This window comes from Hyposmocoma kahamanoa, unplaced genomic scaffold (genome assembly GCF_003589595.1).
Source record: "Hyposmocoma kahamanoa isolate Upper Pololo Valley unplaced genomic scaffold, ASM358959v1 92, whole genome shotgun sequence".
Classification (NCBI taxonomy): domain Eukaryota; kingdom Metazoa; phylum Arthropoda; class Insecta; order Lepidoptera; family Cosmopterigidae; genus Hyposmocoma; species Hyposmocoma kahamanoa.
Window position 1 is genome coordinate 3,211,761 of NW_020654748.1, and position 27,979 is coordinate 3,239,739.

Below are 27,979 nucleotides of genomic sequence, written 5' to 3' on the forward strand. Positions count from 1 at the left end.
TAATCTGTACAAGAGAAATATTTTCTAAGTAATTAGGTACAATTATTTTTTGAGGTGACACAGTGAGATCAAACTAACATATTGAGAGTAAAGGTGACATGGCACAACACCTAACATCTATAGGCACTTGCTGGATTGTACTCGTGTTCAATAAACAGTATCGACTTTTTTCAAATTTCTAAAACTAAGATTAAAGATCTAGTGTTTCAGAATGTCTAATAAATATTCAGGATCATTCTACACGTGAATACGAATATTAGATTTCATGTATAACGTTGACTGGCTTTACGCCGAACATTTTACATAACTGTGTTACAAAAGAACACTTCAAAATGGCGACATAAATCCAAGATAAATCAAATCGCTGACATACTGATGTATACAAGAATATTAAAACCGTAGTGGCACTAACATTTACTTTGCACTAAACATTTTTAACCATAGATTTAGTATATAATCTATGTTTTTAACCAATATACTTATATAAAAATTATTTTATATATAAATATGCAGCCATTTTGAAAAAAATAAAATGGCAGCAAAAAGTTTCAAACCGCTTTGTGTAAAATTTCAAATATAGAAAAAATAACGATGTTCGTATTCAGGAGTAAAATGAATGTAAAGTTTTATTTATCTCATAAAAAACACTATCATTTATTGCTATCCTTTTCACACTTCTATCAGTTTGGAAGGAATAGCACCAATTTTAAACCTGTAAAATTAGTTTTGAATCAGAAACGGATTATATACTAATTACCAACGTATTTCTATTAACATCAATACATTTCCACTTTACTTTTATATTTTAATTCAACTAAAATTTCCCAAATCGGTTCCCAATGGAACTTACGTATTTGAAGCGAATAACAACGGAAGACATGAAACTTAATGCAGTTAAACTGTTATTCTGTCCATACAATAATTAGTGGATTACATTTGAAGGTAAATGAATTTCCGGTCGACCACAATCATATGGAAATTTCAAGCGACAAACAGTATTATAGATCTCTCATGAATTTCCTTACGTCTTTATACAGGAAAATGTAGTATTCACAGATGTATCTTACAATAACCCTGGCAATAGCCATCATTATACAGGCTCTTTCAAAGCAGTTATATACTATAAAAAGAGTGGCATATTTACTATTTACAAAGCTCTAAGATTTCTCTCTAGTATCTTGATAGGATGGTAATTGCATTATTGCAATACTGGTATTCCATATTTACGATTAAAAAACTAAACGAATGTGGTATTGGAGAAAACATTTATTACTTTTAAACAACATATCCGCGAGAGAAAGAAAACAAAAATAACTATAAGAATAACAGTGCCAATTAATTATAATAAAGTGGAATCAATTCACTTGTTCTAAGAATAAGGGAAGAAACAAAAATACTCGTTCTTCACAGTTAACCTTGCTGCCGGGGCAGTTGTTACATACCTTAGTTTATAAGTTGAAACTATGAAACAAATTCCAAAATGTTCATTAATCAACAGCTAATAAAAAATTATACTAGATACACAGTGTCCAAAAGTTGACTGAACCAATAAAATAATAAAAATATAATCTAAAAAATAACAACAATACTCGTCGAGCCGCGCCAGGCAACTACATTGGAGGAGCTAACTGGTTAATTACTCTAAAACTAGTGATTTGCTAATTCAATCTTGTATTTTGTACATGCGTATGATAGCACTTATAAGTTACGTCTACGGTCCGATCTTAGTCGAAATGGTATTTAGAATATAAACGGATCACGCCCGGCGTGCAATGCGAACGTTTTAATGTCCTTACATAATACGTATCCAAAGCCACAGCGCTCTGATAAATGTAAGTCAGACGGGCCTTTACAAGGCTCGTCACAGTGAAAGAGAAAGCCTTCAGTCTTTCAACATATTTTCGGGAGTTTCGAAAAGACAAGTCATATTTGCATAAATTCGCATTTTGCATATTTTCAGTCATTGTGAATTTTCATCAGAGTTTAAACAGCGTGATGTAACGACTTTAGATACGCGCGACCATTTCCCAACTGCTCACACGTGCGAATTAACAGTTTTAAATTACAATAATTGCATCGTCGTTGGAAAAAGTCCTATGTAAATTAACATTGCGCTGACCAGATTGTTTTGTAAACGCCTCTGAATAATTAAAGTAGGGATTTATCCGACGGCATAATTCGAAAATTATCACTTTAGCTCAATTTTGGTATTTTACTGTTATCGATAGTTGTCATTTATCATCCATTAATAGGAGGTATAAGTCGCAAATATTTATCGACCATCACAAATTTTGACAATATGGCAGCGTTTCGTACTCCCGGTCGTGATTCTGAAGCTGTTGGATTAGGATCGCGTGTTAAGCAACCGTCTCAATCTCCTCCTGGATGGGCGGCGTTTGCTCCGGCGACGCAATCTTCGGAGGGGAATTATAAGGCAGGGTTTTCAGCTTCCTAGCTTCGCGTCTTTGCTTCTTCTGCTGCATCACGAGTCTGAGCTGCTCGAGTTTGCATTTAGTCTTGGAGTTTTCCATGGCGAAGGTTTTGGCCGTATTACATTTCTTACATAGTTCCCCTGAAATGGATTTTCCCGCACAGGAGGGGCAGACGTTGGGATCGAGACGGCACTGACAATCGCCAAGATCGCACGAACAGCCCTTTCCAGCCGACGAGGTCGACGGCAGATGCCCGTCGCACTGTCCGTAAGAGCACGAGGGTTGACTGCATCCTAAACACTTACTTGCGTCTTCAGTTGTATTCGTAGAACATGAATGTTTGGATTCCTTCTGCAATTAAAAATAACGACATTATAATCTAGGAAACATATCCAAAATATTTAATAAAGAGGTATTACACAAGTAAGAAGCAGTTTGATTTCTAACACTACCTGTGCCAATGCAATGGGAGGCGCAGCACACAGTAAGTCATTTAATATGTGTATTATAGTGGAAATGTCTCTCTTTGGTCGGCCATATCTGTAACAAACGTAAGGCTTTAGTAATAATACATTGTACACATACAAAACAGTGAGATGTAATCTTAAATCCCATCCAAATCCACAAAATTTTACACATGGGCACTGATAAGTTCACAAATGTAAATAAATGATAAAACAATAACAGAACTCTTATGAAAGATGGAATTTCAAAGTTCATGTCATGTTGACTAAAAATAAAATATTTGCTTATGTTTTTTTAAATGAAGAATTAATTTAGTGTAATATCTTTTTAACGGCTTTAGAGTCATTGTCAGGTTACATCACAAATGCTCTATGCACATATCAAACAATGACATAAAACTATGTATAGGAGAGCAGGCATGACAACATTGTAACTGGATATGAATTAACATGTTAATTAAATACAATAGAAACATATCGAGTTCTTAGGTTTTCACGATTGTAACACATAGGAAATTAAACTATAATAGAAACACTTATATAGTACGCAAATATTGAATGCTCACCTATCTTGCAAAGCAGGATTGAGTGTGCCAGAAAAGGTCCCTGAATATATTCCTTTTCCATGATGCTTCATGGACTCTATCACAGCCCCAGGGCCTATTTTCGAGCGCACTGACTCCTCTGCAGTCTTGAGATCAATCTTATTCAATAGAACTTCTTTAGACAGTTTTTTTAACTTCTGAGTTAAATTCTTTGATGCTTCTATAAGAGCTTTTGTATCAACGACGGGCGCCACTAATGCTCTTTGAGGCTTCTTTGGAGCTTCTGGCGTTTTGAATGAAACCTGTTTTGAAGTGGAAGGAGTTGCCAAGTCGTCTGTGTTTTCATTGCTTGTACTAGGATGATTAGGGCTTGGTTGTAAGACAAGTTTCCTTGTATTGGTAATATAGGGCTCTGTTCTAGATGTTGAAGGCTGTGCTAGATTGCTCTCCTGTCGAATCTGCATGCGCTTCTTGTGCTTATTCACAACAGATTGCATGAAAGCCTTCTGTTTACTTTGACCTATAGGATGTTTGAATTTAGAGGTTTTATGGAGTAAATACTGGAAGCGCTTGTTTTTCAAAGGCTCATTTATACTCTGGAAAGATGGCAGTGAACCCGAGGCTGACTCCTGGCCATAACTGGTAGTAGCCAAATTTGATATCTCCCTGTCCATCATAGTTTCACACTGGTCTTGGAACAGACCTTTGTCTACAGCACTGTTGAAGAGATTCTCCATGGGGTACTCATCTATGGTACTCTCAGTGAGAAATGAACTCTGGTCAGTAAAATTGTCACTATCATCACTGAGTGAACTGTCAGGAGTATGGGAAGAGGTGGAGGGACATTGTTTGTCATTGATGGCACTTGTGGAAGGAATCACTTCACTACTTAGTTTGTTATTACTTGACAACAACTCTATCAAATTACTTTTGACAGCATTTGTGATAGTAGCCTCTCTGCTTTCTGATGCCGATGTGTCAATTGGGCGAGACAGCAAATGAGGGGGCAACAAATCGGACAAAGATTTAATTCTGACAGCATTAGTAATGGCAGGCTCTCTGCTTTGTGAAGCTGATGCATCAATAGGACTAGACACCAAATTAGATAAAGATTTAATAGGAGACTGCTCACTTTCCAATGATGTGTCTGACATATCTGAAGCAGTACAGTTTGAGGTATCCATGGATTCATTTTTCTCTTCACTTGGTTCAGAACTGTCTTCACCTTCTGTAATGGTGCGATATAAATCAAAAGCATTTTGCAACAATTCTAAGTCCCGCTTATGGACAAAGTGAGTTGGATTATCTTGTTTATGTTTTTCAGTATCTGCTGGAGTGTCCTCACTATGTAGGGGCTTGTGTGGAGAGCTGTGAGGGCTTGGAGTGTCCCTGACATCACATCTGGTACGCACTGAAGATGTGGAACTTTTTGCAGGTGTGGAGGTTCTCAATGACCGGGAACTGCTTGAAGCACCAGAACTAAGTGTGGATAGTTGCAACTGGATCAACATCATATGGTCTCCTAGCCGCATGGTGAGATTTAGGGGCGACTTTCCACTGAGGAAATCATTCACTTGTGTATCATTGAGGGACTCCAGGGCCTGCATTACTGAATTTTCTGATCTTTGACTCTGTGAACAATTTGATTAAGGTTAATGAGACTTAATTAGCTAACAATGACAATATGTTAGTGATAAATGTGTAATGATAGATTTCACATTTGTTATGAAACACGTGACTTGAGGTGTAGCGAGTTGTGAAACGCGAGGTGCATGACGTACCAGAAGGCCCGTCTCTACGCTGGGCAGAAGGATGACGCGCGCCCCATCCAGGAGCCCGTTCTCTTCCAACGTGCCATCCCGCAATTGCCTGTCGACAAAACACTTGCTTGTACACATTCCACTCGCAAACAACGCGGATGCGTCATCGTATCGACGCAACATTTCCGTACTCTGTTTGACAATAGAAGCTTGGCGTCTACTCACCTTTCACGGTGCAGCAGGCATATCCTGTCCTTCGACACCTTCAATTTCTTCGAAACTAGCTTTTTAAGGTGCTCCACCGTGTGTTTACCGTTCAGGCTAATGGTGAAATTCCCACCCGTTGTCGTTTGTATATTCAGCGTTATGTCCGTGCTTTGGGGCGAGCCACACCCGTCGTACACCTCAGTTCCAGTCGCACGCTCCATATTTTCAACATGAATTACACTACAATTTGCAAATAGCACTGTTTCACAGGCACACCACTTATCTTTAGATTACACAGCTATTTTATTGCAGGATAGAAATAACAGGGTCACACGCCAGACCCCCAGATTTTGATGTGGCCGTCGGTGTGACCAGTCTCATTCGCGATATCCCGTTATTTTTTTTCTACAACAGCTGATGCGAAGCGATGATCATTTGCGTTCCGTTTTCGGTTTCAAAATATTTTGTAATCAGTGTTTTTCTTCATCTTGTTTGTTTGATCAGATTTACTTGTGTAAAGATGAAAAATAAAGACAGTTTTGACAAATAAAATTAATGACTAAGGATTTTCAATATCATTTTCTAGAATAAATAACTATCGCAGAAAAACTTATGCTTATAAAGGAATTGTGTTATCAAATAGAAATTACGTCATTATGACGTCATACGACGCCTGCCGTGGTGGCTTTGCGCGCGAAATGTAAAAGAGTTGACGAAAAATGTGGCAGATACAATCATACTTTATGCGATTAATTCTTTATGAGATTTTCCTTCTCTAGATTGCAGACAAATTAAATTAACCCCTGGCGATATAGGAAGAAAAAAAACACAAAGATGTCCTCAACCTCTTTTATTACCCCCAGCACCCTCCATTCAATAAGAACAAGAAAACTTAACGTCTATCACAGCGACTGACATATCATAAACAGAATGGTGTACTACAAGGAACATTCGTTTTACTAGCAATAGATTTTGTATACAAGTTTGGTTAAGTAGTATTTTTATTTCTATGTCTGGATTTTATTAACTGTTTTCTTGAGGTATTGTTTTTCGAATGGGGCTGACATGTTGAATAACGATCAAAGCCCCTAAATAAATACAAGAATAAAAAAATGAAAGTTGTGAATATTCTGAAATCATAGATTAGGTACCATAATACCTGTAACACACCACTCTATACAAGGTACTTTATTCCTCAATCCATTTACAATAATATTATGATAAACATTTAATAGCCTTTTTAACATTCACAAAAACATTGGCACTAACACAAAATGTAAATACATAATAAATCATAATAACTAACTGAATATTTGTTGTCCTAAATAGATCTTACAACTAACAATGCTTGGAATGATTATGTAGAAAGCACAAAACAAATTGAGTTGTCATGACCATCCATGAAGGTTAGAAAAAATATTGGTAACTAGAATATTATTTCTACATTGCACGTAATTTCGCATTTCATATATTCAACATTTGATATCACAAACAAAACAAAATAAAAAGACGTATAACGGTGCTCCACAATAATGGAACATTAAATTTATTTTCGTATTGGAGTTACCATTTTCAGGACTATCTTTATTTTACGTGTATTTATTCTATGTTATCTAAGGCAATTGAAAAAATATTGTGGTCTGACCACATAATAAAGAGGTATAAGTATATGTATTTTAGGTATATTTACCTAAGAATTTGATATAATATGCTAGTTCGATAAATTGTACATAGATTTAAAATCTTTTGTATTACAAAGAAATATATATTAATTATCTACTACTGAAATAGATTATTAAAAGAGCGAAGAAACGTTCATTTTCATTGTTCACAAATATATGAAGTGTTTCGTTACACCAACGTTAATTTTCTCAGATTTTCTAACATTACATATTAAAAGTGATAAGTGTGGAAAAAAAATCTATTTACAAAGAGCATCAACTTGCGTATTCTTTTTGCATTACGCCACAGTTGTCGTTCGTATTTTATCATTCAGACGATTTCAAGTTTAACTTACCTACGAAATAGAGATTTAGAACTTAAAAATTCTTTTTCAATTCTACTCAGGCACCCTCTATGTAAATTTACGAATTTCACCTTAATCTAGATGATGAACTCAATGTCCATAATAGGTACACTTAGCCACACGTCAAGCTATACAGTGACTGTTTTAAACGGCAAATTTAAACTCGATGTAAATTACGTATTCAACAGTTTGTACAACTTTAACTGTGCTGTGGCTAACCGTACAATATCCAAATGTCAAACATACAATCTAATATTCCCTTAAGAATATTACTTAATTATCATTTATACAAAAGATATGCTGTGATGAAACATATACGAATTACATTTTGTGTTACATGGGAAAAGTTGCCTGTTTATCGGTATTTTACAGGACATATCACGGAGAGTATGCGATGGAATTATACGATTTAATTCCGCTTTCCCCTTTCCATCATCGGGGGACTAGGCGTAGGCTTGGGTTCCACCCCTATGTTGTGGATATTCCGAAGATTCGCACGAAGCGTTACGCTTCCACATTTGTATGGCGAACGGCTATGGGGTGGAATTCTCTGCCTGCAGACTTTTTTCCTGAACTTTATGACTTGAACTTTTCAAGGTGCATTGCTCCATCGTCGACCTCATCGTCACTTTCCATCAGGTGAGATGGAGGTCAAATGCACACTTACGTTTGAAATAATAAAAAAAAAGAATATATTATGTGCAATCAAATTGAAAATACTAAAAAGGGATCAACAATGTTCACATTAAAGATAATTCATTAGTGAATGTGTTCGCGATGTTGGCCATGTTAGTTAACAGGTTCGTTCGTTTTTGGACGAAGAGGAGATCCATAAATCGATAAGGCGTAAAATTCGCGCAGATATCTAATTGTCTATATAATGCCTCGCTTGTAACAAGTTGTCTAATTCTGAAATATAGTTACAAAAATAATTAAGTTTCTATTTTTTTAATTTACAAAAAAATCAATGCAAAAAACAGACTCAATAGCGTTTAAAGATCGACACTTAACATTTAAGGCGAGGCACCGGAGAAGAAGCGGGATAAATTGTTTTGCTAGATCAGCTTGTTCATATACTATTAAATAACGGTCTCACAAAAAATATACGTTGCACCTGAGGATATTGTCTAAAGAATGTGCTAATCTGTTATATGATAGGATGTACTCTACTCGATCATAATATGAAATACCAAAAACAGGCTAAAATTAAGTGTAAAACGAATCATTCAAGAATAAAATATCTAAATTTGCACATAATTTTTAAATGGAGATATTTCTCTTTAAGTACTACAGAAAAACTGCTAAATTTTTGTTTTCAACGAAGCCCCCTATTAAATTCCAATTTATGCCAAAATTTAAAAACTGTCCAGCAGTGTAAAGACACGCGCGCCGCTCCGCGGGCGCTTGCCGGTTTCGGATCTGTTTAAAAATTTCTCCGCTAGTTTTTATTTTATTCATATTAATCTCACCTAAAATGTAGGCTCACGTTGAAATACCTCGCCTTAAAGTCAACTCTGTGAAAATTGCGATAAGAGCGATCGAAAGTTCAAATTGTCAAGCTTGATGTGCTCTTGACTGTACCTTCGTTGTAAGACACGTACCTACTTATGGAACTCGAGGTATGTACTTAAAAGTACGTATAGAACATACGGTCATGACGTATTATAATATTTATAAGGCTGTGAACAGATTGACGGCATTTTTGCAGTTAATGCGTGAAGTCGTAATCAACTTCTTTCAACTGGAATCAGACATTTTTGTCGAAATATTTTCGGTTCATATCTCCATTAAGCAAAATATTAGAGAGAACGACTAACTCGGCGAACACGTTTTTTAATGAATTCTCTAGAGATAATTTTTTATTTGTGACCTCTTTTGAGTATATAGGATATGAATAGGATAATTTAATTTTGCAATGAAATAGATCACGATCCGAACTCCTGTGTTTCGCTGTCGATCTCTTCAAAGACATACCCTCCCCTTCCGTCCATCTGCAGGTAGTGGTCGTGGTGCTGCCATAGGGACTTACGGTGGGATACCGTGAACAACGCTATATGCATCTGTGGAAATTAAAAACTTTTAAGTACCATTTTAAAAAAAATATCAAGTGACGGGATGAACAAGTTGTGCGCCTGATGGTAAGTTACACGCCTGTCCATAACAGTTGCAGTGCCACGCAGAGCTTTAAATCGCAAATATATCTGAGGTGCACTGCCACTGCGCCCGTCACCTGAGACATAAGTTGACAAGTCCCTTGTGCCTGTAATTTCACCAGCACCCTTACCCTGCTAAACCGGAACGCACAAATGCTAACATTACTGCTTAGCGGCAGAAATAGGTAAGGTCTACCTATTTATACCTACCTATATACGTAGCATAGCTCTGTGCTCTCGTTCTCCGTCCGAAATAATTACTGCCTCCGTGGCCGAACGGTTACCTTGCCGGACTGACACGCAGAGGTCCTGGATTCGATTCCCAGGCCGGGAGAAATATGTGTATGGCTTACATTAATTTATTTCCTTTGTGAGTTTGGATGTAATTTGTGGTTGTCTATGTGTGTGTCCATGGCACCCGCGACACAGGGTTTCCCTAGTGCGGGGCTATGTTGAGTGTGTGCGTTATTATTATCATTATTATTATTATTATTACGTTAAGATTTTTTCTTGTACTCGACTGAAGGTCGGATATTTGAAACCAGGTACAGGCCTAAGACAAGTATTCTGGTTCGGTTGTGGTATTGTGAGGGGATGTGAGTGAGTGGTGATTTTTATTATTATTATTATTATACTATCAAATATTAATAAGTAATACTCGATCACCTTAAAAAGACGCATGATGCAAATGAAGCTTCATACTCATCGAGTATATAACAAGAAATAGAGACGAAATAAGGGCAGTACATTCCTGGTAACTCTTCAGTGATACATCACTCATAAATATCAAATCTCGTTTACATTGAAATGTAGACAGCGCCAACAACTGACATGTGTGTACGTTTCTTTTTTTTTATAATATCAAGTGACGGGATGAACAAGCCGTGCGCCTGATGGTAAGCTACACGCCTGTCCATAACAGTTGCAGTACCACTCAGCGCTTTAAATCACAAAGATCTAAGGGGCACTGCCACTGCGCCCGTCACCCTGAGACATAAGTTGAGTCCCATGTGCCCGTAATTTCACCAGCACCCTTACCCTTCAAAACCGGAACACATTAATGCTGACATTACTGCTTGGCAGCAGAAATAGGTAAGGTGGCAGTACTTCCCTGGACGAACTCTTTCACAAGGAGCTCTATTGTCTCTGTATATTCCAAAAATATTCTGTATTTATTGTAATAAAGATAATATCTCTAACAATGGCGTGCTGTTTCATTCAGTGGTGTGGGGAAAAACAGCAAAACATCTAATTATAAAATAAACGGAATCAAATTTCATCGGTTATTAAATATGTAAATTTGCGATTTTCGTCCATTGTAGCAAAGCTCAAGTTAACTGGTCGATTTGATGTGAAGCAGTTGAAATGGGTGTCCATTGACGACACCCGTCAATTGTTTCGAACTCGGGCTAGCCAATCGGAGCTCAGTTGTCAAAGTAATGATATGGCAGAATAGTTTTCAAACAAATTAAATGACATTTCGTCTCTATTTCTGGTTATGTACTCGATGTTCATACTTGACATCACAGACATATATCTAGATAGACGCCGCAAGTACAGCAATTTGTATGAAAACCGAGCGTGTCACATTTTATGTATCCACCATGACGTCACAAGAACTATTTAGTGATGGGAAAACTCCCGCGCTAAATCGATTGATTGAACGGAATACACGTATTCCATTCCATTATTCAAGTATTTCGATTCAAGTATTCGTTGATTACAAGTAGTCATGAAATATTAATACAGTAGAAAAATACCAACACAAGATAGTTATGTCCTTTATTAAGTTGTTTAAAAAAATTTTCATTACTTAATAATGTAAACTTTAATTTTTAATCAACTTCAAAAATAAAATTATTGTCATTGAAATAATATAAGCTTATTGTATAACTGTCTTTTTGTAATAGAAGATCTTATCGATTAATTTAAATAATGAAAACGCACCTCATTATATGAACTTGAGACTGTCTTAATTAATTTTACTAGACGGTTTTCTCTTGGTAATTGATCAAATTGATAAATGGCCAGACAAATGAAAATGTTACTACTGACAAAATATGGTATCATCTTATTAATCAGAAGAGGTTTACTTAATGATGGCCTCGTGTGAAATTTTTGTTATTTGTTTATTATTTTTCGGATTTCGAACTCTGCTACTCTGCATATTTGGATAGCATCTTAGGTGGGATAAACTAGACCACCTTCGTCCTCGAAAGCAACGAACTCATACGTATGACCAACTCCAGGTTTTTGTAAAGACAGCGCACTGTTAATTCTTTGTATTATATATTTTTTTGTATTACTCGTAATAATTAAATAATTAAGTAATTACTATATTCAGACATTCGAGGCAACGTGCTGTAAAAAATATCGAAATTACAGATACTACTGATAATAGATAAAAATATTAGTCATAATAATTTTCGTCCCTTTGTTTTTAAAATCGATCAGAATCGAGAACCGTGTTGCCTAACGTATACATCATTAAATGTTAAATTTGGCCAAAAAATGTACAAGCGGCCGTACCACAGAAACTGAATGCACTATGCAAAAGTGCGTTCGTTCGATATTCATGGCGTATTAACAAAGGATCACAAATATATCGCACCAAGTAAAATCCGCAATGTATTACAAATCATGAGGCATACACTGAGTTGCATATTTGTTTTCTCGAAATTCGTACAAAACCAAATGATGATTACAAAATCACTTGCCCGTGGAAGGAAACGTCCCTCTTTACCCGTTTACCCACAGTTATGGTGCTTTTGCAGTTTATCATAGCACAATTATGCATTTTTCGCGTTTTCGACTGGTGTTTTTCTACGATAACGGTCGAGTGTGTTCTGACGTGTAGCAGCGGCAAGTAATGAATTTCACTTACTTTGGGCACGCCAAGTACGTACGCTTGCGGCGTCTATCTAGAAATATGTCTGTGCTTGACATTGTCTTTCAAAATTTAGTCGAGTACTACTTATTTGACAGAAATTGTTTCGGACGGACGGAGACGAGTAGAATGCTTTAGCATTGGTAGTGGTTTCGATTTTGTAACCCAAAACTGTGGTTGTTCTAATTTTTTTCTCCTTTTTATGATCCACTCGAAAACGCCTCTGCTTGTAATGGAAATTAATTAATGATGAATGCAGCATTTCACATATCGACACCTCCTACGTAAAGTATCGTATGTCGAAATTGCCAAGTTTACAGGGGAGCGTTTTAAAGTTTTGAATTCACTAAAATGAGCATAACACGTGACTTTAACATTTCTAAGTTTTATTCGGCAAAACTCGTTACTTTAAAACTCGTTCTCGAATAAAACTGAAAAAAATGATAAAATCACGTATTATGATCATTTCAGTGAATTCGAACTCTAAAACGCTCCCCTGTAAACTTGGCAATTTCGACATACGATACTTTACGTAGGAGGGATCGATTATTAGATTGCACCGCTTAACTATAAAATGACGATATCCAAAAAGGGAAATTTAAATAAAACAATATAAAATCTTACGACATTCCGTAAGGTGGGTTAACATTGCAATAATTTATTTCACTAAATATCATGACGTTATTACTAATAATAAATAAATATATATTAAACAACACCACATACGTTGCTCTGATCCTAAAGCAACTAAAGCACTTGTATTATGGAAATCAGAAAAAACTACGGTACCACAAACACCTACACCCGAGATAATGTAGAAAAGTTACTTTTTTACATTGGCCCGGCCGGGGATCGAATCCGGGACCTCAGAGATGGCGACGCCATGAAAACCGGAGTATAAGCCCTAATAAATTATGCATCTTCTAATTACAAAATTACTTATCCGTGGAAGGGAACGTCCCTGTGTACTCGTTAACACACCTATGGTGCCACAGTTATGGTGCTTTTGCAGTTTATAATGGCACAATCAGGCATTTTTCGCTGATGTGTATCTACGATAATGGTCGAGCGCGTTCTGAAGCGTAGCAGCGGCAACTAAAGAGTGTCACTTATATTCGGCACGCCAAGTACGTACACTTGTGGCGTCTATCTAGATATATGTCTGTGGTTATAATTATTATAACTTTTTTTAAATACATATCAAGTGACGGACACGAACAAATTGTGCGCCTGATGGTAAGGTACACGACTGTCCATAACACTACACTAGTTTGTTGTTATTATTGATATAAAGATCGAACAATACGAAGAAAAATTCATTCAGTCTGACTGGATTCCGCTCTTTCTCTCGGATCCTTAAAAATGTTACTTTTCGAATACGTCACTTTATTATTAAAGGTGCGATATACAATTGTATAAAAGGTCATAAATAAATAGAAAACCTTATCACAGAACGCAATATTACCTCTCTGCAATACCGGTACATTTGTCCTTCTACGTCGACGGACACAGCGCTGGTGCACTCGTCCAAGATGGCGAACTGCGGCCGGTGGTAGAACAAACGTGCCATCTGTCGATAACGCACACGAATTAGTCAAAAAGCAGAGGAAGTAAAATGAAAAATTAGTAAAAAAAAATTAAAATGTGATTTTTAACTGGGACATTATTTTCGTGAAAACATTTTGGCATAGTAAATTTTTTGGTCAAGCGTGAGTTGTCCAAAAAAATAAATAAAATTGATTAATTTGTTTATACTGATCGACTCAGTTTCACGTAAGGATAATTTCATTGTATTGGAAGAGAAAAGTCGGGACAGCAGATGTTGGTCAAATTTAATACAATGTTATAATTATTTATACAAAGATCGAACGAACACTTAGAAAAAATTCTTTCGATCGGGCAGGATTCGAACCAACGTCTTCCAGCAAAGCGTGCCAGACGCTATGCCCACTAAGCCACGTAACGAACCAGCGGACCTTACGAATTTTTCAATGTTCTTGTTGCAGATTTTTGTTTTTTTCTAAGTGTTAGCATCTTTGTATTATTAATTATAACTTAATAATTATAACAAACTAGTGGAGTCATTTTACAAAAATAATTGATAATCATGGTGGTCAAAAATCGTGCAATTCAATAAACTTAAAAATTAATAAACTGTGTTTCATACAAAATGAATAAAATTAATAAACCGTGTTTCATACAAAATGAATAAAATTGGTTCCTAAGACAGTTTCCCTATATCACCTATAATTTCCGATTTCACATACTGTCCCAGTTTAAAAAAAACATTCTGTATGCGAAGCGATGGTAGCCCAGTCGCACGTACGTATGACTACAATTTGTATGTACATTTGTGAATGCTGAGTGGTAATACCTCTTGCTAACGATAAAGAAAAACCTCGTGATGAAACCTGCATGTCGATGAAGGTTCATCATCCTTGGAAAACGAATGTTACGTACTTAAGAATCTATACAACCTCAAATAATAAACTATATTTTGTAAATAGCTTAATTGTTATTATATGACATTTATATACACATTGAAATCTTGAGATTTTTGCTCTATTACATTATATCTTTACTTAAATAGACTAAATCCATTCGCCGCGGATAAAGCCGGAAGGGCTTTTGTGAGCGAAGCTTGTAATTTTTTTTTTTTTTTTTTTTAACGCTCACACTCAACATAGCCCCGCACTAGGGAAGCCCTGTGTCGCGGGTGCCATGGACACACACATAGACAACCACAAATTACACCCAAACTCACGAGAGAAATAAATGTAGGCCATACAAATATTTCTCCCGGCCCGGGAATCGAACCTGGGACCTCTGCGTGGCAGTCCGGCATGGTAACCGTTCGGCCACGGAGGCAGTTTAGTAATTAAGTACTTTTCTTGTATTTTGGTCAATAAAAAAAATGGCTTTGATTGATTTCGCATAACAATGAAAGTGTTGATGATCATTCACTTTGGAAAAAATATATAGCAAAATTGAGGATAAACATGGATACGGTGTGAAAACACGACTCCTAAAAATTTTCACGACAGAAAAAAGCACAAACTTACCTCGAAATTTTGCAAGAAAACCGCTGCATTCAATAGGTACTTTACATATCGCACTGTTAATACAATAGTCTAATAACTCAAAAACATTGACTTACAATTATATGGACGTCGGGTCCGCGCTAAAAAGTGTCCGCACTTGTAAGGCGCTAAAATCGTATACAGAGCGCGACACTCCGCTTTAGTCTTCATTTGTTCTACGGACAGCGCGATACTGCGATGACATAACAATTTAAATTTCGAACAGGTTGACTTGGGACATTTTTTTCGTGGTTTTTGTATTAGACCCGTCGTCCATTTATTTGTAAGTCAATGCTCAAAAAGTATATTTTCTCAGAATGGCCGAAAAACGAATTACTCGCTTCCCTTGAAAGATCTGCGTAAATTTATGTATAAGTTATTTCCTATTTGCCAAATATAAATATTTAAAAATAAAAGAGAAAAAATAATGTCATATTTTTTAATAAGGACTATGATGACCAGAACTAGCTCACATAAAGTGTGTCTCATTTTGAGTTAAGTAGTAGATCTTTTAGTTGTTTTTTACAATATTCTAACGACGGTTTTATTGACGTGTAGAGAATCAAATTTTACGTTCAACAATGGTATAATCTTGAATTTCACATGTTTTTAGTTATAACACTATTGTAATAACAGTGTGATATACCAATGATTTTTTTTTTTATATCAACTGAACTAAATATAACACGTATAGTATGCGATATACATTTTTCAAATGGATTTAATTTCGTTTGTAAAAAAATACATTCTGAAATACAGCCAGTGTCGCTGCCGCCCGACCCAAGCAAAATGAACCGTATTAGTACGGGAAAATTTTTAATTCAAGCTGAGGTAGTATCGATTCTTAAACAGTACAAGGGACTATGGTATAATACAACTTCTTAGTGCATGAAAGTATATAAAAAGTTAGAAGCTGTTCCATTTGAGATTACGTACCGCAATACGCTGTTTTTCTCCTCCAGAAAGGACGTCCATCCAGTCCTCCACGGCGTCCCATCCACCCTCCCTCGCAGTGAGGTAAGATAGCTGCACAATCTCCAAGAAGGAGTTGAGTTCGTCATCGCTGCGCCCGCGTCGCATCATTTCCTCGCGCGTTTGAGGATAGATCACCTGGTCATTACATATACACACATAATTAAAATTAATTTATTTATATTGGAGGTGATAAATAATTTGAATTACCCTAAAGTACCGTAAGTAGACACACAACACCTTACATATCGCACATGACAACAAATTGTTTTTCTAACAGTGACTGTCCATAACAATTGCAGTGCCACTCAGAGCTTTAAATCGCAAAGATCTTAGGGGCACTGCCACTGTGTCCGTCACCCTGAAACAAGTTGACAAGTCCCATGTGCCTGTAGTTTCACTAGCACCCTTATCCTTCAAAACCGGAACGCAGTAATGGTCATATTATTGCTTGGCGGCTGAAATAGGTAAGGTGGCAGTACTTCCCCGGACGATCTCTTTCACAAGGAGCTCTATTGCTGCTAAAACATATCATGTATGTCATTCGTATACGATTTAATTTCAATTTTTGAGATAATACTATATTTTGGTTATGCAGAATACAATACAACGGCATATTTAATTATATTTTAATTATAGCCTAATTAAATTATGTTTTGCTTTTACAATTTTATAACAAAATTCAAACTCATTTATATATTGTTATAAATAGATTATAAAACCGTTACAAGAATGGATTTTCAATCATTGTAATCAGCTTTGTGGTATACAAAAGTTCACAATTTATATTATTGTCTTGCAGTTCAGTTAGTCACAAAAACAAACAAAAAAAATGTTAGTATAAGAAATCTCCAATAATGGAATTTTATACCACTGACGTAATTAAAATTTGAGACGATTATAAAAGAACGAACCTGGTCGCGAAGGGTGCCAAGTGTCATATAAGGCCTTTGAGGCACGTAAAACAGCTTGCCCTTTGGTGGCTTCGTGAGAGTTCCGCCGAAGATGGGCCACAGCTCACCCAAGATGCGGAACATCGACGACTTGCCGCAGCCGTTGGGGCCACAAACGAGAACATTGATTCCCGCCCTGTTGAGGCAAATTCGGTTTTAGTAGAAGAAAGATGAAATATTTAATGTAGTGCAAAAGCAGTCTTGCAACAGGTGGTAAGCGACAGGACTACCCCTAACAGTTGCAGTGTCATTCAAAGCTTTAAATCGGAAAGATCTGAGCCCGTCACTTTGAGACACAAACTTGTCAAATTCCACGTGCCTGTAATTTTTTTTATGACGTCAAGAGACGGGACGAACAAGTCATGCGCCTGGTGTTAAGCGACACGCCTGTCCATAGCAGTTGCAGTGCTCCTAAGAGCTTTAAATCGCAATGATTTGAAGGTCACTACCTCTGCGCCTGTCACCCCGAAACATTAGTAGACAAGACCCATGTGCCTGCAATTTCACCAGCACCATTATCCTTCAAAACTGTACGGCTGTAACCGTACGTGTACACTACCGATTAGCGGCAGAAACAAGTAAGGTGCATTTTCTGATGAAATTATAGGCACATGGGACTTGTCAACTTATGTCTCAGAGTGATGGGCACAGTGGCAGTGCCCCTCAGATCTTTGCGATTTAAAGCTCTAAGTGGCACTGCAACTGTTATGGACAGACGTGTAGCTTACCATCAGGCGCACGACTTGTTCCTCCCGTCACTTGATATTGTAAAAGCAGAGCTGTACTGCTACAAATGTTAGTCAATATTTATGTACGCTATCTTATATGTACAGTGAACTGAATTGAATTATACTGTAAATTTTTCTATGACACGTCGACCTGTTAATTCCTTTGTATTGTTTACCTCCTTTTCAAAAATCTTATTTTGGTTAATATATTCTCAATTTTCTAGGATTTGATAGGTACTTCGGATTGTTTCAAAATAGGCCGCTTCCAAAGTGTGGAACGACGGTCGATCGCTCATACAAGACTGTCATATTTTCCCTATCATATTAAGCGACAATTACAAAAACAATTGATTAAAAATAAAATAAGATAAATTAATATTTTGGTAACAAATAATAAAATAAATAAATAATAGGGCGCGTTCCCATTATGACGTAACGTTTTATTTATCGGTGGACGACTGTCGCGTCCAGCCTATTCCCATATCACGGCTACCTGTCGTGACTGTGTCGTGGACGTTTATTTTATCGTTGAACGACTGTTGTGTCTAGCTGTTCCCACTAGTTCATGACGACAATTTATCGGTTCACGGCAGCCGCCTTTCATTTGCACGACAGAATCGTTTGAAGTTGCGATTCTCTGTCGTCACATTTTTATCGCGACGTTTTATTTATCGTCTGACGACTGTCGTTCTAGCCCTTCCCATTATCACGACTGTCTGTCGTCGTAATGTTAAAAAAGTGAACGACAGTTAATCGTGTTGTACACATTAAACTGCACGACTGTCTGTCGTCACGACATAATGGGAATGCGCCTTTAAACAATATCACATAACGATGCCTTACTTTCTCGAACTCGTATCGTATAAAGAGTTTATTCAGGAGATGGCAAAACTTTCTATTTATTTTAAATGTGCACTACTATAAGAACAGGTAAAACCCCCTTGTGTGAATATAAAGGAAATGTGACGTGATATCAGCCACCAAAATTGTATATAACAATCCATTTTTTCCATTTCAGTAACTTTGTACTTTAAGATACGAGTTTGAGAAAGGCGACGATACGTTGATCTAATCCCAAAGGAACTAAAGCACTTGTGTTATGGAAATCGGAAACTACGACACGGCGCGGCACCACAGACACCCAGACCCGAGACTGTTTATGGAAAAGTTAGTTTTTTTACATTGACCCGGCCGGGGATCGAACGCAGGACCTCAGCGATGGCGACACCATGACAACCGGTGTGCAAGACGCTCGACTGCCGGAGGTCGTCAAAACTATAGTTCATATTTTAGATACGAAAAAATAGTTTCGTTACCATATTAGTAAATGTCTAAGACAATGTATTATGTTTATATTAGACGTCACGATCGCGACTTTGTATTTTTAACCGACTTCAAAAAAAGGAGGACGTTCTCGATACGCGAGATAAATTCGAATAAAAATTTGTGAATCGATTTTGATGATTCTTTTTTTGATGGAAATAGAGTACCTCTCTATAGGTAGTAGGGTCTCATTTAAATTATATTTATATAATATTTTCTTCAAATTTAAATGAGACCCTACCTATAGAGAGGTACCCTATTTCCATCAAAAAAAGAATCGTCAAAATCGGTTCCCAAATTTTTATTCATCGGAAGTACCCCTGTACTTCCGATGATTCCGGTTTCACGGACTTTCCGTTAACCGATTTCAATAAAACTTGGCAAATATAATATATGGGGTCGGTTTTTTTAGTATTTTGTACCGAGATTATAAATTATAATATAGAGACATTGATTATATGAAGTAAATGGTTTTGTAGGTTTCTATAAAGTGCATTATATACATACTTGACTTCAAAGGTGAGTTCCGAAATAAGTACGTCTCCGTTGGGAGTGACGATCGGCACCTTTTCGAACCGGATGATATTGTCCTGATAGATGATGCGGCCGGCGCCGGGGGTCATCAGCATAGGTGTTCCTGTCAAATTGAAACAACTCCATGAGATGCACTCCTCGAGTGTGGTATGAACATATGGCCGTTCATTAGGAGAAGATACTTCGATAAGTTGCGTTCTATTTCATGCAATCGACTTTTTGTCTCTGTAGTATGAAAGTATAGTCTGTAATCATGGTTTTTAGCTAATTTGTCTGCATGAAATGGAACTAATGCGAAATATAGATACAAGAAATATAAACGCAGCGTGACGACTGTCGGCCATGACGCGTTAACGAAGTTGTCGGACAGTATTTTAACTGTTTTCAAAAGAGAAATTTTGTGATCTACTTTTTGCTATTTAAAACGGATATTTGACCATTGGTCACTTAGCCGCGTTTTAATAAGTGGACGGCAGTATACTATACTATATTATACTATACTATACTATGTAGCATTATTATATACTATGTGGCAGTATACTATACTATTGCCATAATCAAACGTATAAATAATTATGTTACCGTTGCCGTTGGCCTGCGCTCGGTCCACCATAGTCCTCGTGTAATTGCCCTGTGCAATGTCGTCAAGCACCGTTCGCAGTTGCGTGACGCGAGTGGTCAGGCCAGCTAGCTTCGTCATCTCTCTGCCGGAGAGCACCAAGCGACCGATGCCTTCGGCCATTTTCACCAACATACGCCCGTATGTGTAGTAGTGCTGGAATGCAACCAGCCAGTACATTACATATAAAGGATACTTTTATTTATGTCGCACTCTCAACAACGAAGTTCACAATTCGAAAAAATACTTTTTCTACTCCTGTACTTTAATCTGTCATTTATAATTTCATAAACCATATCAAAAAGGAGCTCTTTTTAGTTCTGAATCAAAATTCTATAGCCTATGGTACTCGCCACTGAGTTGAAAAATTTCATTAAAGTCCTGTCATCGAGTACATAACCAGAAATGGAGACGAAATGTAATTTAATTTGTTTGAAAATTATTCTGCCAAATCATTACTGTGACAACTGCGCTCCGATTGGCCAGCCCGAATTCACTTCAAATCGACCAGTTTAACTAGAGCTTTCCTATAACGGATGATAATTCAAAAATTACACATTTAATATTTAATTGCCGATGAAATGTGATTCCGTTTCTTTTGTAATTAGTTGTAGTTAGTTGTAATTAATGTTTGTTGTTCTTCCCAAACCACCGAATGGAACAGGCCCCCCATTCTTAGAGATATTCTTTTTATTACAATAAATACTGAATATTTTTAGACTATACACGTACACACGTACGTCAGTTGTTGGCGCTGTACTATTTCAGCTGTCTATTTTGTAATTTCAGCGTAAACGAAAGTTGATATTTAAAAGTGATTTTGCCCATATTCCTGATGAGTTGCCAGGGATGGATGGCCCTTTTTTCGTCTCTATTTCTGGTTATACACTCGATGAGTCCTGTACACAGAAAAAAACAATTGCGTTTGCCGTCGTGAATATTATAGTATTGTACACAGAACTATAAGTTTCAAAAAAAGAACGTCGTATTTTTGCTAATTAAAATATCAATTACGACGCCACTTAAACGCTAAGTTGCCTCCAGATGGGTTAAATTGTAAAACTCTTGCAACCGGGCAAATAAATCTTTATAAAAAAATGATTGGTTAAAATATGTGCGGTACTTGGACAGTTCTATTCTACCTCTTTGGTTTTTGTTTTGTAGCGTTTGCTTGGCTTTCGTCTAAATATATGTAGAGGCTGTATGGTGGAACCTTTGCCTACCCTAATAAATGGATTACAATTTTATTTTTAAATGCGTTTGTTGTCATGGATTGTTAACAAAATATATTGCTACTGTGTCACAATTTTATTTACTCGTAGAAAAAGTATTGTATGCAATCATTACAGTAGTTAGGTCTTAAAATCTCGTATTCGTATACGATATTCGACTTTAAGAACCATCATTATGCAACGATTGCATAAAATATTATTTCGAATTGTACTTCATTGTTGAGAGTATTAACAAAAATAGTCTAGTAGTTCTGAAAAAATAGATCGTAAAAATTATTTAAATAATAAACAGCATTTAAATTGTCTTCGTAAAAACAAAATTTTTAATGAAAAAAAAAACAAAAAATTAAAAGGGCAACATTTTATATTAAAGGAACACAGTTACGGAAAAAATGGCGGGCTTTTGAAGTTAGAAGTACAGTTTTCCAAAAAAATTAATTTTATTAGAAGAATATTATGAAGAAAATACGAAGAAAGAAATAGTGATGAAGAAAGTTAGAACTATATACCTTATTTTAAACCAAATTACAAAAGAGTTTAACCTGAAAATTCCAATAGTTACGAATTCAATGTTTTTGTTCAAATTGACAATAATGTGATTTAAGTGAAAGTGAAAACATAAATATTGACTCCCGCCGCTTAAAAGACTATTTAGAAAGCCCAAACAAGAGAACTAAGTTATTTAAGAGTAAGTGAAAACATAATGTTGTAGAACCACAATGGAAACTATTTAATGTGGACCCGATAATTAAATGAAGACATGGCTCAAAGGACTTGTATCCAAGCCAAAACCCTTAATAAAAACAAAAAAATACACTTACGATTCTTATGTCCTAAAAACAAAGTAAACACAACTGTATAAAATTTCAATATATTGTTTTTAATACATTATTTAAAACAACTTATTACCTTAAATCTGTCGTTTTCAGTGCCCGTTGTGAGCAAGTTGTGGTTTACTGCGAAGAAAGGCCTCGATACCGCGTAGAAACCAACTGTGATCGCGATATCTGAAAATAAATCAATATAAAATCAACTTTATGTCGTCGTATCAAATGTTAACAACTGCGTTTGAATTTGTGAGAGAAGTCTCTTTGATTGAAGACTATTGCCGGTGAAGTGAATGCCATTCAAGTACGTATTATCAAAAGATTTTTATGAGATTTTGGTTGGGCTTTGAAATGTATAACGATTTTTATTATATTCAATAATAAGATATTTTATTCAAAATCCATCTGAAATTCGCTTTTCGACATCTTTTAAATCACTAAAGTAATATTAATGATGAAAATTGATCGTGAAGGGACGTTTCGTACCTTTTCAGTGTGTACAATACTATTATGACATTACAAACGTCACAATCAAATCATAATTAATAATTTATTTTAGAAAATAATATAAAAATTTTACTTCTGTAACAATAATATCTTCTGCTTAAAGATAAAACCACATAGTGACATTTTCCAAAAAACTCTCTAAATTATGTACCTGTTGTAAGAAAATCACCAACTTCCTACAGATAAAACTCTTATTAAGTTTATAGCTTTTTTGTTATTGAGTTTCACGTGCAGAAAGATAGTGATTTTCTTACTATAGCTATAAAGACTTCTTGTTTAAAATGTCACTTATAGAATAGATATTATATTATAATATTTATTCTACATTTATACCATTCGTTTATTTACATCCCATAATTGCTCGCCTGACCCCTTTTTCACTTTTTCTCCAACTTTCAAATCCCGTTTCCAAATGATATTCATTGACATTATAAAAGTTTTCCCGTTTTAAAAACAAGTTAGCCAAAGAGTTTGTAAGTGGCTAAAACGCTTACCGAGAAATAAGAAAAAAAAAATTTGAAGAAAAAATTAATTCAAAAGTCACAGAATTTTGTCAAAAAAAGGACGATAACCGTAGAGGGAGAATAAAAAAAAAGAATAGAGAAGCTTCTCGCGTATACTGAAAAGGGATACCAACAGAGTACCTATAAATTCTGGGTTGTATACTTTTAAAATTTTACCCCGTTAAAGAAATTGAAATGAAAATGAAGCCGTGGTAGCCTAATGGTTTGACTTACTGCCTCTCTCAAGCAGACGGTCGTGGGTTCGAAACCAGACTCGCACCTCTGAGTTTCTCGGAATTTGTGCGAATCTCAATTTGAAATTTATCATGAACTTTTCGGTGAAGGAAAACATCGTGATGAAACGTTGAAGAAGATTCAAAATCCTCGGAAAACGTGTGCAGTCCCCAACAATCATTGGGCCAGTGTGGTGGACTGTCGCCTAAGCACTCGCCTGAGAAGAGAACCATGGCCAACAGTGGGACATATAAATGGGTTCATGATAATGATGAAATCTGCCGAGTCTAAGGAGAGAGAATCCGCCAGACCACATTTAGCTTGGTTGAGTTTTAGAAACCAAATAAAACAATTACGACAAAATATTACTTTTTTATTGGCCCTTGACTTCACTTAGTATACATATTTCAAACTGAAAAAGTATGGAAAATTAAAAAAATACAATATTTCAAATTACCCATAAATTGGGGAAAATCTTATCGTATCCCTAAAATCAGCTTAAGCCTGTCTAATTTAATTTATACGTTATTTATTTGATCTCTCTTACTCGCGTATCATACCACTGCTGGTAGAAGCGAGATGGACATATTTGACAAAAGTAAGACATTCTCCTTATTTTAGGAGGTTTACACGATGCAAACAAAAATCTTTCAATCACGAAAAACACTTGAAATATCATCTAAAATCATTCAATCATGAAATCGTAATATTCCAGGCTTGTAAAAGTATTTCACTAGTAATTCATACAAGAAAATTCATTGATTGTAATGAAAAATTAAAACTTACGTGTGAAAGGTTATGTTGGGAATTTTTCGTTCCGTGCGGGTTTTACAGCTTAAAATATAACAATGCACCATTATTGTGAGCTGCAATAATTGTCAATTACTACAAAGGAACGGTTAGTAACTTTGTAAAACACTTCTTAAAAGCACAAACACATAAAATCGATGCACATCAAACACTCGGAAGGATTTGCTGGACTCAACGAGGGTTGAGTCATACAACCAAAACCGCATACGCAGAAAGAGACAAAAAATAATATTGTTTTCTCGTTTACTCTGATATGTCTGTACATAAATCTATCTCGCTTATACGGTTTTTATTATTTATAGAGCCTCTCTACCCAATTCTCCCTCTACGACGCTTACAGTTTTCTTTTATAATCAATTGTCTATTGTAAAATTTTTGATCGACTCACACTTAGCGACAATGTTGTCTATGAAGCCCATGCCGACTCTGAAGTTGAGGAAGTTCCTCAGATGCCGTGTCAACTTGTAGAAGCTTGCCAGAAGCGTTAACTGCTCTCTATGGTTGCCCTGTAATTGTATTAACAGACGTGTTCACTTTTAAATGGATTTACGAATAGAACCATTTTCAGGCTTGACACAATAAAGACAAAATTATAGCCCAAGACTCAATTTAGATTTTTTTATGATACCGAGCTGTGGGACAGACAAGTAGTGCGCTTGGTGGTAAGCGACACGCCTGTCCATGGCAGTTGCAGTGCCACACAAGAGCTGCCACTGCACCCTGAGACATTAGGTGACAAACTCATTTGTCTGTAATTTCACCAGCACCCTTACCCAGAACCGGAACGCAGTAAAGCTTACGTTACTGCTTGGCGGTAGTAATAAGTAAGGTGGCAGTAATTTCCTGGTCGAACTCTTTCACAAGGAGAACTAGACTGCCGCGAAGCACTGGCAACCGTACAATGCACAACGGGAAGTGAGTGTGCCAACAGCTCCTCTACCTATCTGGAGAATAGGGAGGGTGCTGTACGTGCACCCGGGGTTGCTCACCCGAGGCACTAGCCTTTTGAGAACCGGATAAAGTCTGTGACAACCTTATCCACCGGTTGGTCTATGGTTAGGATCTGAACTTTAAGGTTGCGGTTCCAATAGAAATGAGGTGGAAACGCAACCATAGGGAAGGGTACCTTGTGCTTGCACATGGATGATAGGAAGGGTCACTATAATCAAAACTAGCGGAATAGAAGCGAATTTTTGTAACGAATAATGGACTTTATATCAATTGTGTAACGTACAAACTGGATATGAGCCAAAAACAAACAGTTACAGTTAAAACGCCTTCCATTCCCTTCCGCAGCAATGTAAACTGAGCCTCATTCCCTTCCACAGCAATGTAAATTGAGCCTAAGGGAATTGTCACATTTATCGATCAGAATCGGCTTAGGAAAAGGATTGTATCCGTATAATAAGAGGGAAAAAGATATTGTTGATAAAGATACTAAAGAAAATACTTCATGAATGAGTACTTACTTGGTAGAAGGCGATTTCTTCAGAATTCGTAATAAGTCTAGAATTTACGTATCTGAATTCTCCTTCTAATTTTTGTTCTTGGACCGTCAATTTCGCTGAAAAAAATATAAAAATCGTGTTAAATCGATTGCAACAACACAGCTGTGAAATGAGCATACAGGATGTTTATATATTATGATGGGGCAGCAAGGCCAGCTACCTTAATCGTTGTAATTACAGGAAAACGGTTGCGATTTCTGCCATTTCGAGTACTCTTACCTCAGTTGGTCCCATAGAGACTATTGATTCTTACCAGAGACCAAATCGAATGGCATAAAAAAAATTTGTAAAAATTGCATTTTGTACGATTTTTCTAAAATCTGTGAATGCCAATCAAAATATCTTCAAAACTCATGGATAGTCTTTTAGAACCGTTTTCCTGTAATTACAACTATTAAGGTAGCTGGCCTTGCTGCCCCGTCTCAAATTTACACCCTGTATAATATTTGGTAAGATTTTGAACTTTGAAACAATATAAATTGAGTATAATAATAACGCAGAATGAAGTGCGCGATACGCGACATGTATCTTTCGCCGGTTCTTGAACCTGAGTCCCTGACCTCAGCCGACTGTGCCGTTGCCGAAGAATAATGCGTCTCCCATTGAAAAAATTCAAATTATTCTTTTAGGCCGCAAGAGGAGAATGTACAAAAATATCCTCCCAAAACACACAAGTATTCAAGTAAATGTTCTAACATGGATGTGGGCGAGAGGAGTTCAAAATAATAAGAGTCTCTGACATTTGGTTGTCTCCTAGTAAAAACAGTAACAAAAATATCAATATCTGATATAAAACCAAACAGAAAAAAAATGGTCAATCGATATTTGGAAATTATTTATTTATACATATTATTTTTTATACAGGCTGTATATTTGCAAGTGGGACATACTTATAGAGTGCGTTATATTCCTGAACCCAAAGAAATAATAAACTAATGAACTTAAACTTTACAAAAAATATTTTTTTAATTTTTTTTATCGACTACCACTTGAGTACAACATTAGTTATCGAAATCTATGCACATCACTATTATTGCTCCGATGCAGCGGCGGGTGGTGGCACGGCGGCGAAAAACAAAGCACAGGTCGGGGTGGGGGGCCCGCACCCGCGAAATTGCTGTTTGCAACTTCAGACAGTGCACGCGCGATCTTGATCTAACGAAGATACGTAAATTATTTGTACTTCCGCTCACCCGTTCGCCGCAAAATGGATATTTATTCTAACGTCGAATTGACCGAGATGGTGCGACTTTACGCAATAAGTGGTGATAGTGTGAGGCAAGCTATTAAAATGTTCCCAAATCGGAGTACACGCGGAGGAGGTGAACAGTCTCGAAGTGTTGCGTGAAAGGATTATCTCAGCATTTTATACTATAAGACAAAATGTGTTTGTGTTGTACAATTTAAAACAAAATTTACTATGCCGTGCTAGACTATGCGTTGTGGAAAACGGTGGACATTTTTAACTTGCTTCGTACCACGTAAGTGTAAATAAACTGTAGATAACTAAAAAATCAATCATTGTAAATAATTAGGTTTCACATTTTTAACTACGCCAAAAACCTCAATTCTTATTAAATGATAACTAGTTACTAAATCATAAACTTATCTTTTTTAGTACGTAAAACATTTCGATGATAGTTCAAGTAAAAAATAATTAGCATAAGCTAAAACG

At 36.3% G+C, this 27,979-nt stretch overlaps 2 protein-coding genes across 2 annotated transcripts in view; both read right to left on the bottom strand.

The window, feature by feature from the left end:
* Positions 1-653: 653 nt before the first annotated feature.
* LOC113236706 (midnolin homolog) lies at positions 654-5,764 on the bottom strand. Its single transcript, XM_026472865.1, has 5 exons — positions 5,427-5,764; positions 5,223-5,310; positions 3,463-5,072; positions 2,885-2,972; positions 654-2,783 (listed from the first exon to the last, which is right to left on the bottom strand). Exons 1-5 carry the CDS (start codon positions 5,627-5,629, stop codon positions 2,358-2,360), a joined length of 2,415 nt encoding a protein of 804 aa, XP_026328650.1. The 5' UTR covers positions 5,630-5,764; the 3' UTR covers positions 654-2,357.
* A 549-nt stretch (positions 5,765-6,313) lies between these two features.
* The window catches only part of LOC113236600 (ATP-binding cassette sub-family D member 3), a 42,432-nt gene continuing 20,766 nt past the window's right edge, over positions 6,314-27,979 (bottom strand). Inside the window, exons 5-13 of the mRNA XM_026472744.1 lie at positions 26,266-26,360; positions 25,185-25,302; positions 22,825-22,922; positions 20,647-20,839; positions 20,038-20,167; positions 17,441-17,615; positions 16,491-16,664; positions 13,940-14,044; positions 6,314-9,494 (exon numbers count right to left, since the gene is read on the bottom strand). Of these exons, the coding sequence (XP_026328529.1) occupies positions 9,360-9,494; positions 13,940-14,044; positions 16,491-16,664; positions 17,441-17,615; positions 20,038-20,167; positions 20,647-20,839; positions 22,825-22,922; positions 25,185-25,302; positions 26,266-26,360 (1,223 nt within the window). The 3' untranslated portion in view covers positions 6,314-9,359. The remainder of the gene's footprint in view (positions 9,495-13,939; positions 14,045-16,490; positions 16,665-17,440; positions 17,616-20,037; positions 20,168-20,646; positions 20,840-22,824; positions 22,923-25,184; positions 25,303-26,265; positions 26,361-27,979) is intronic.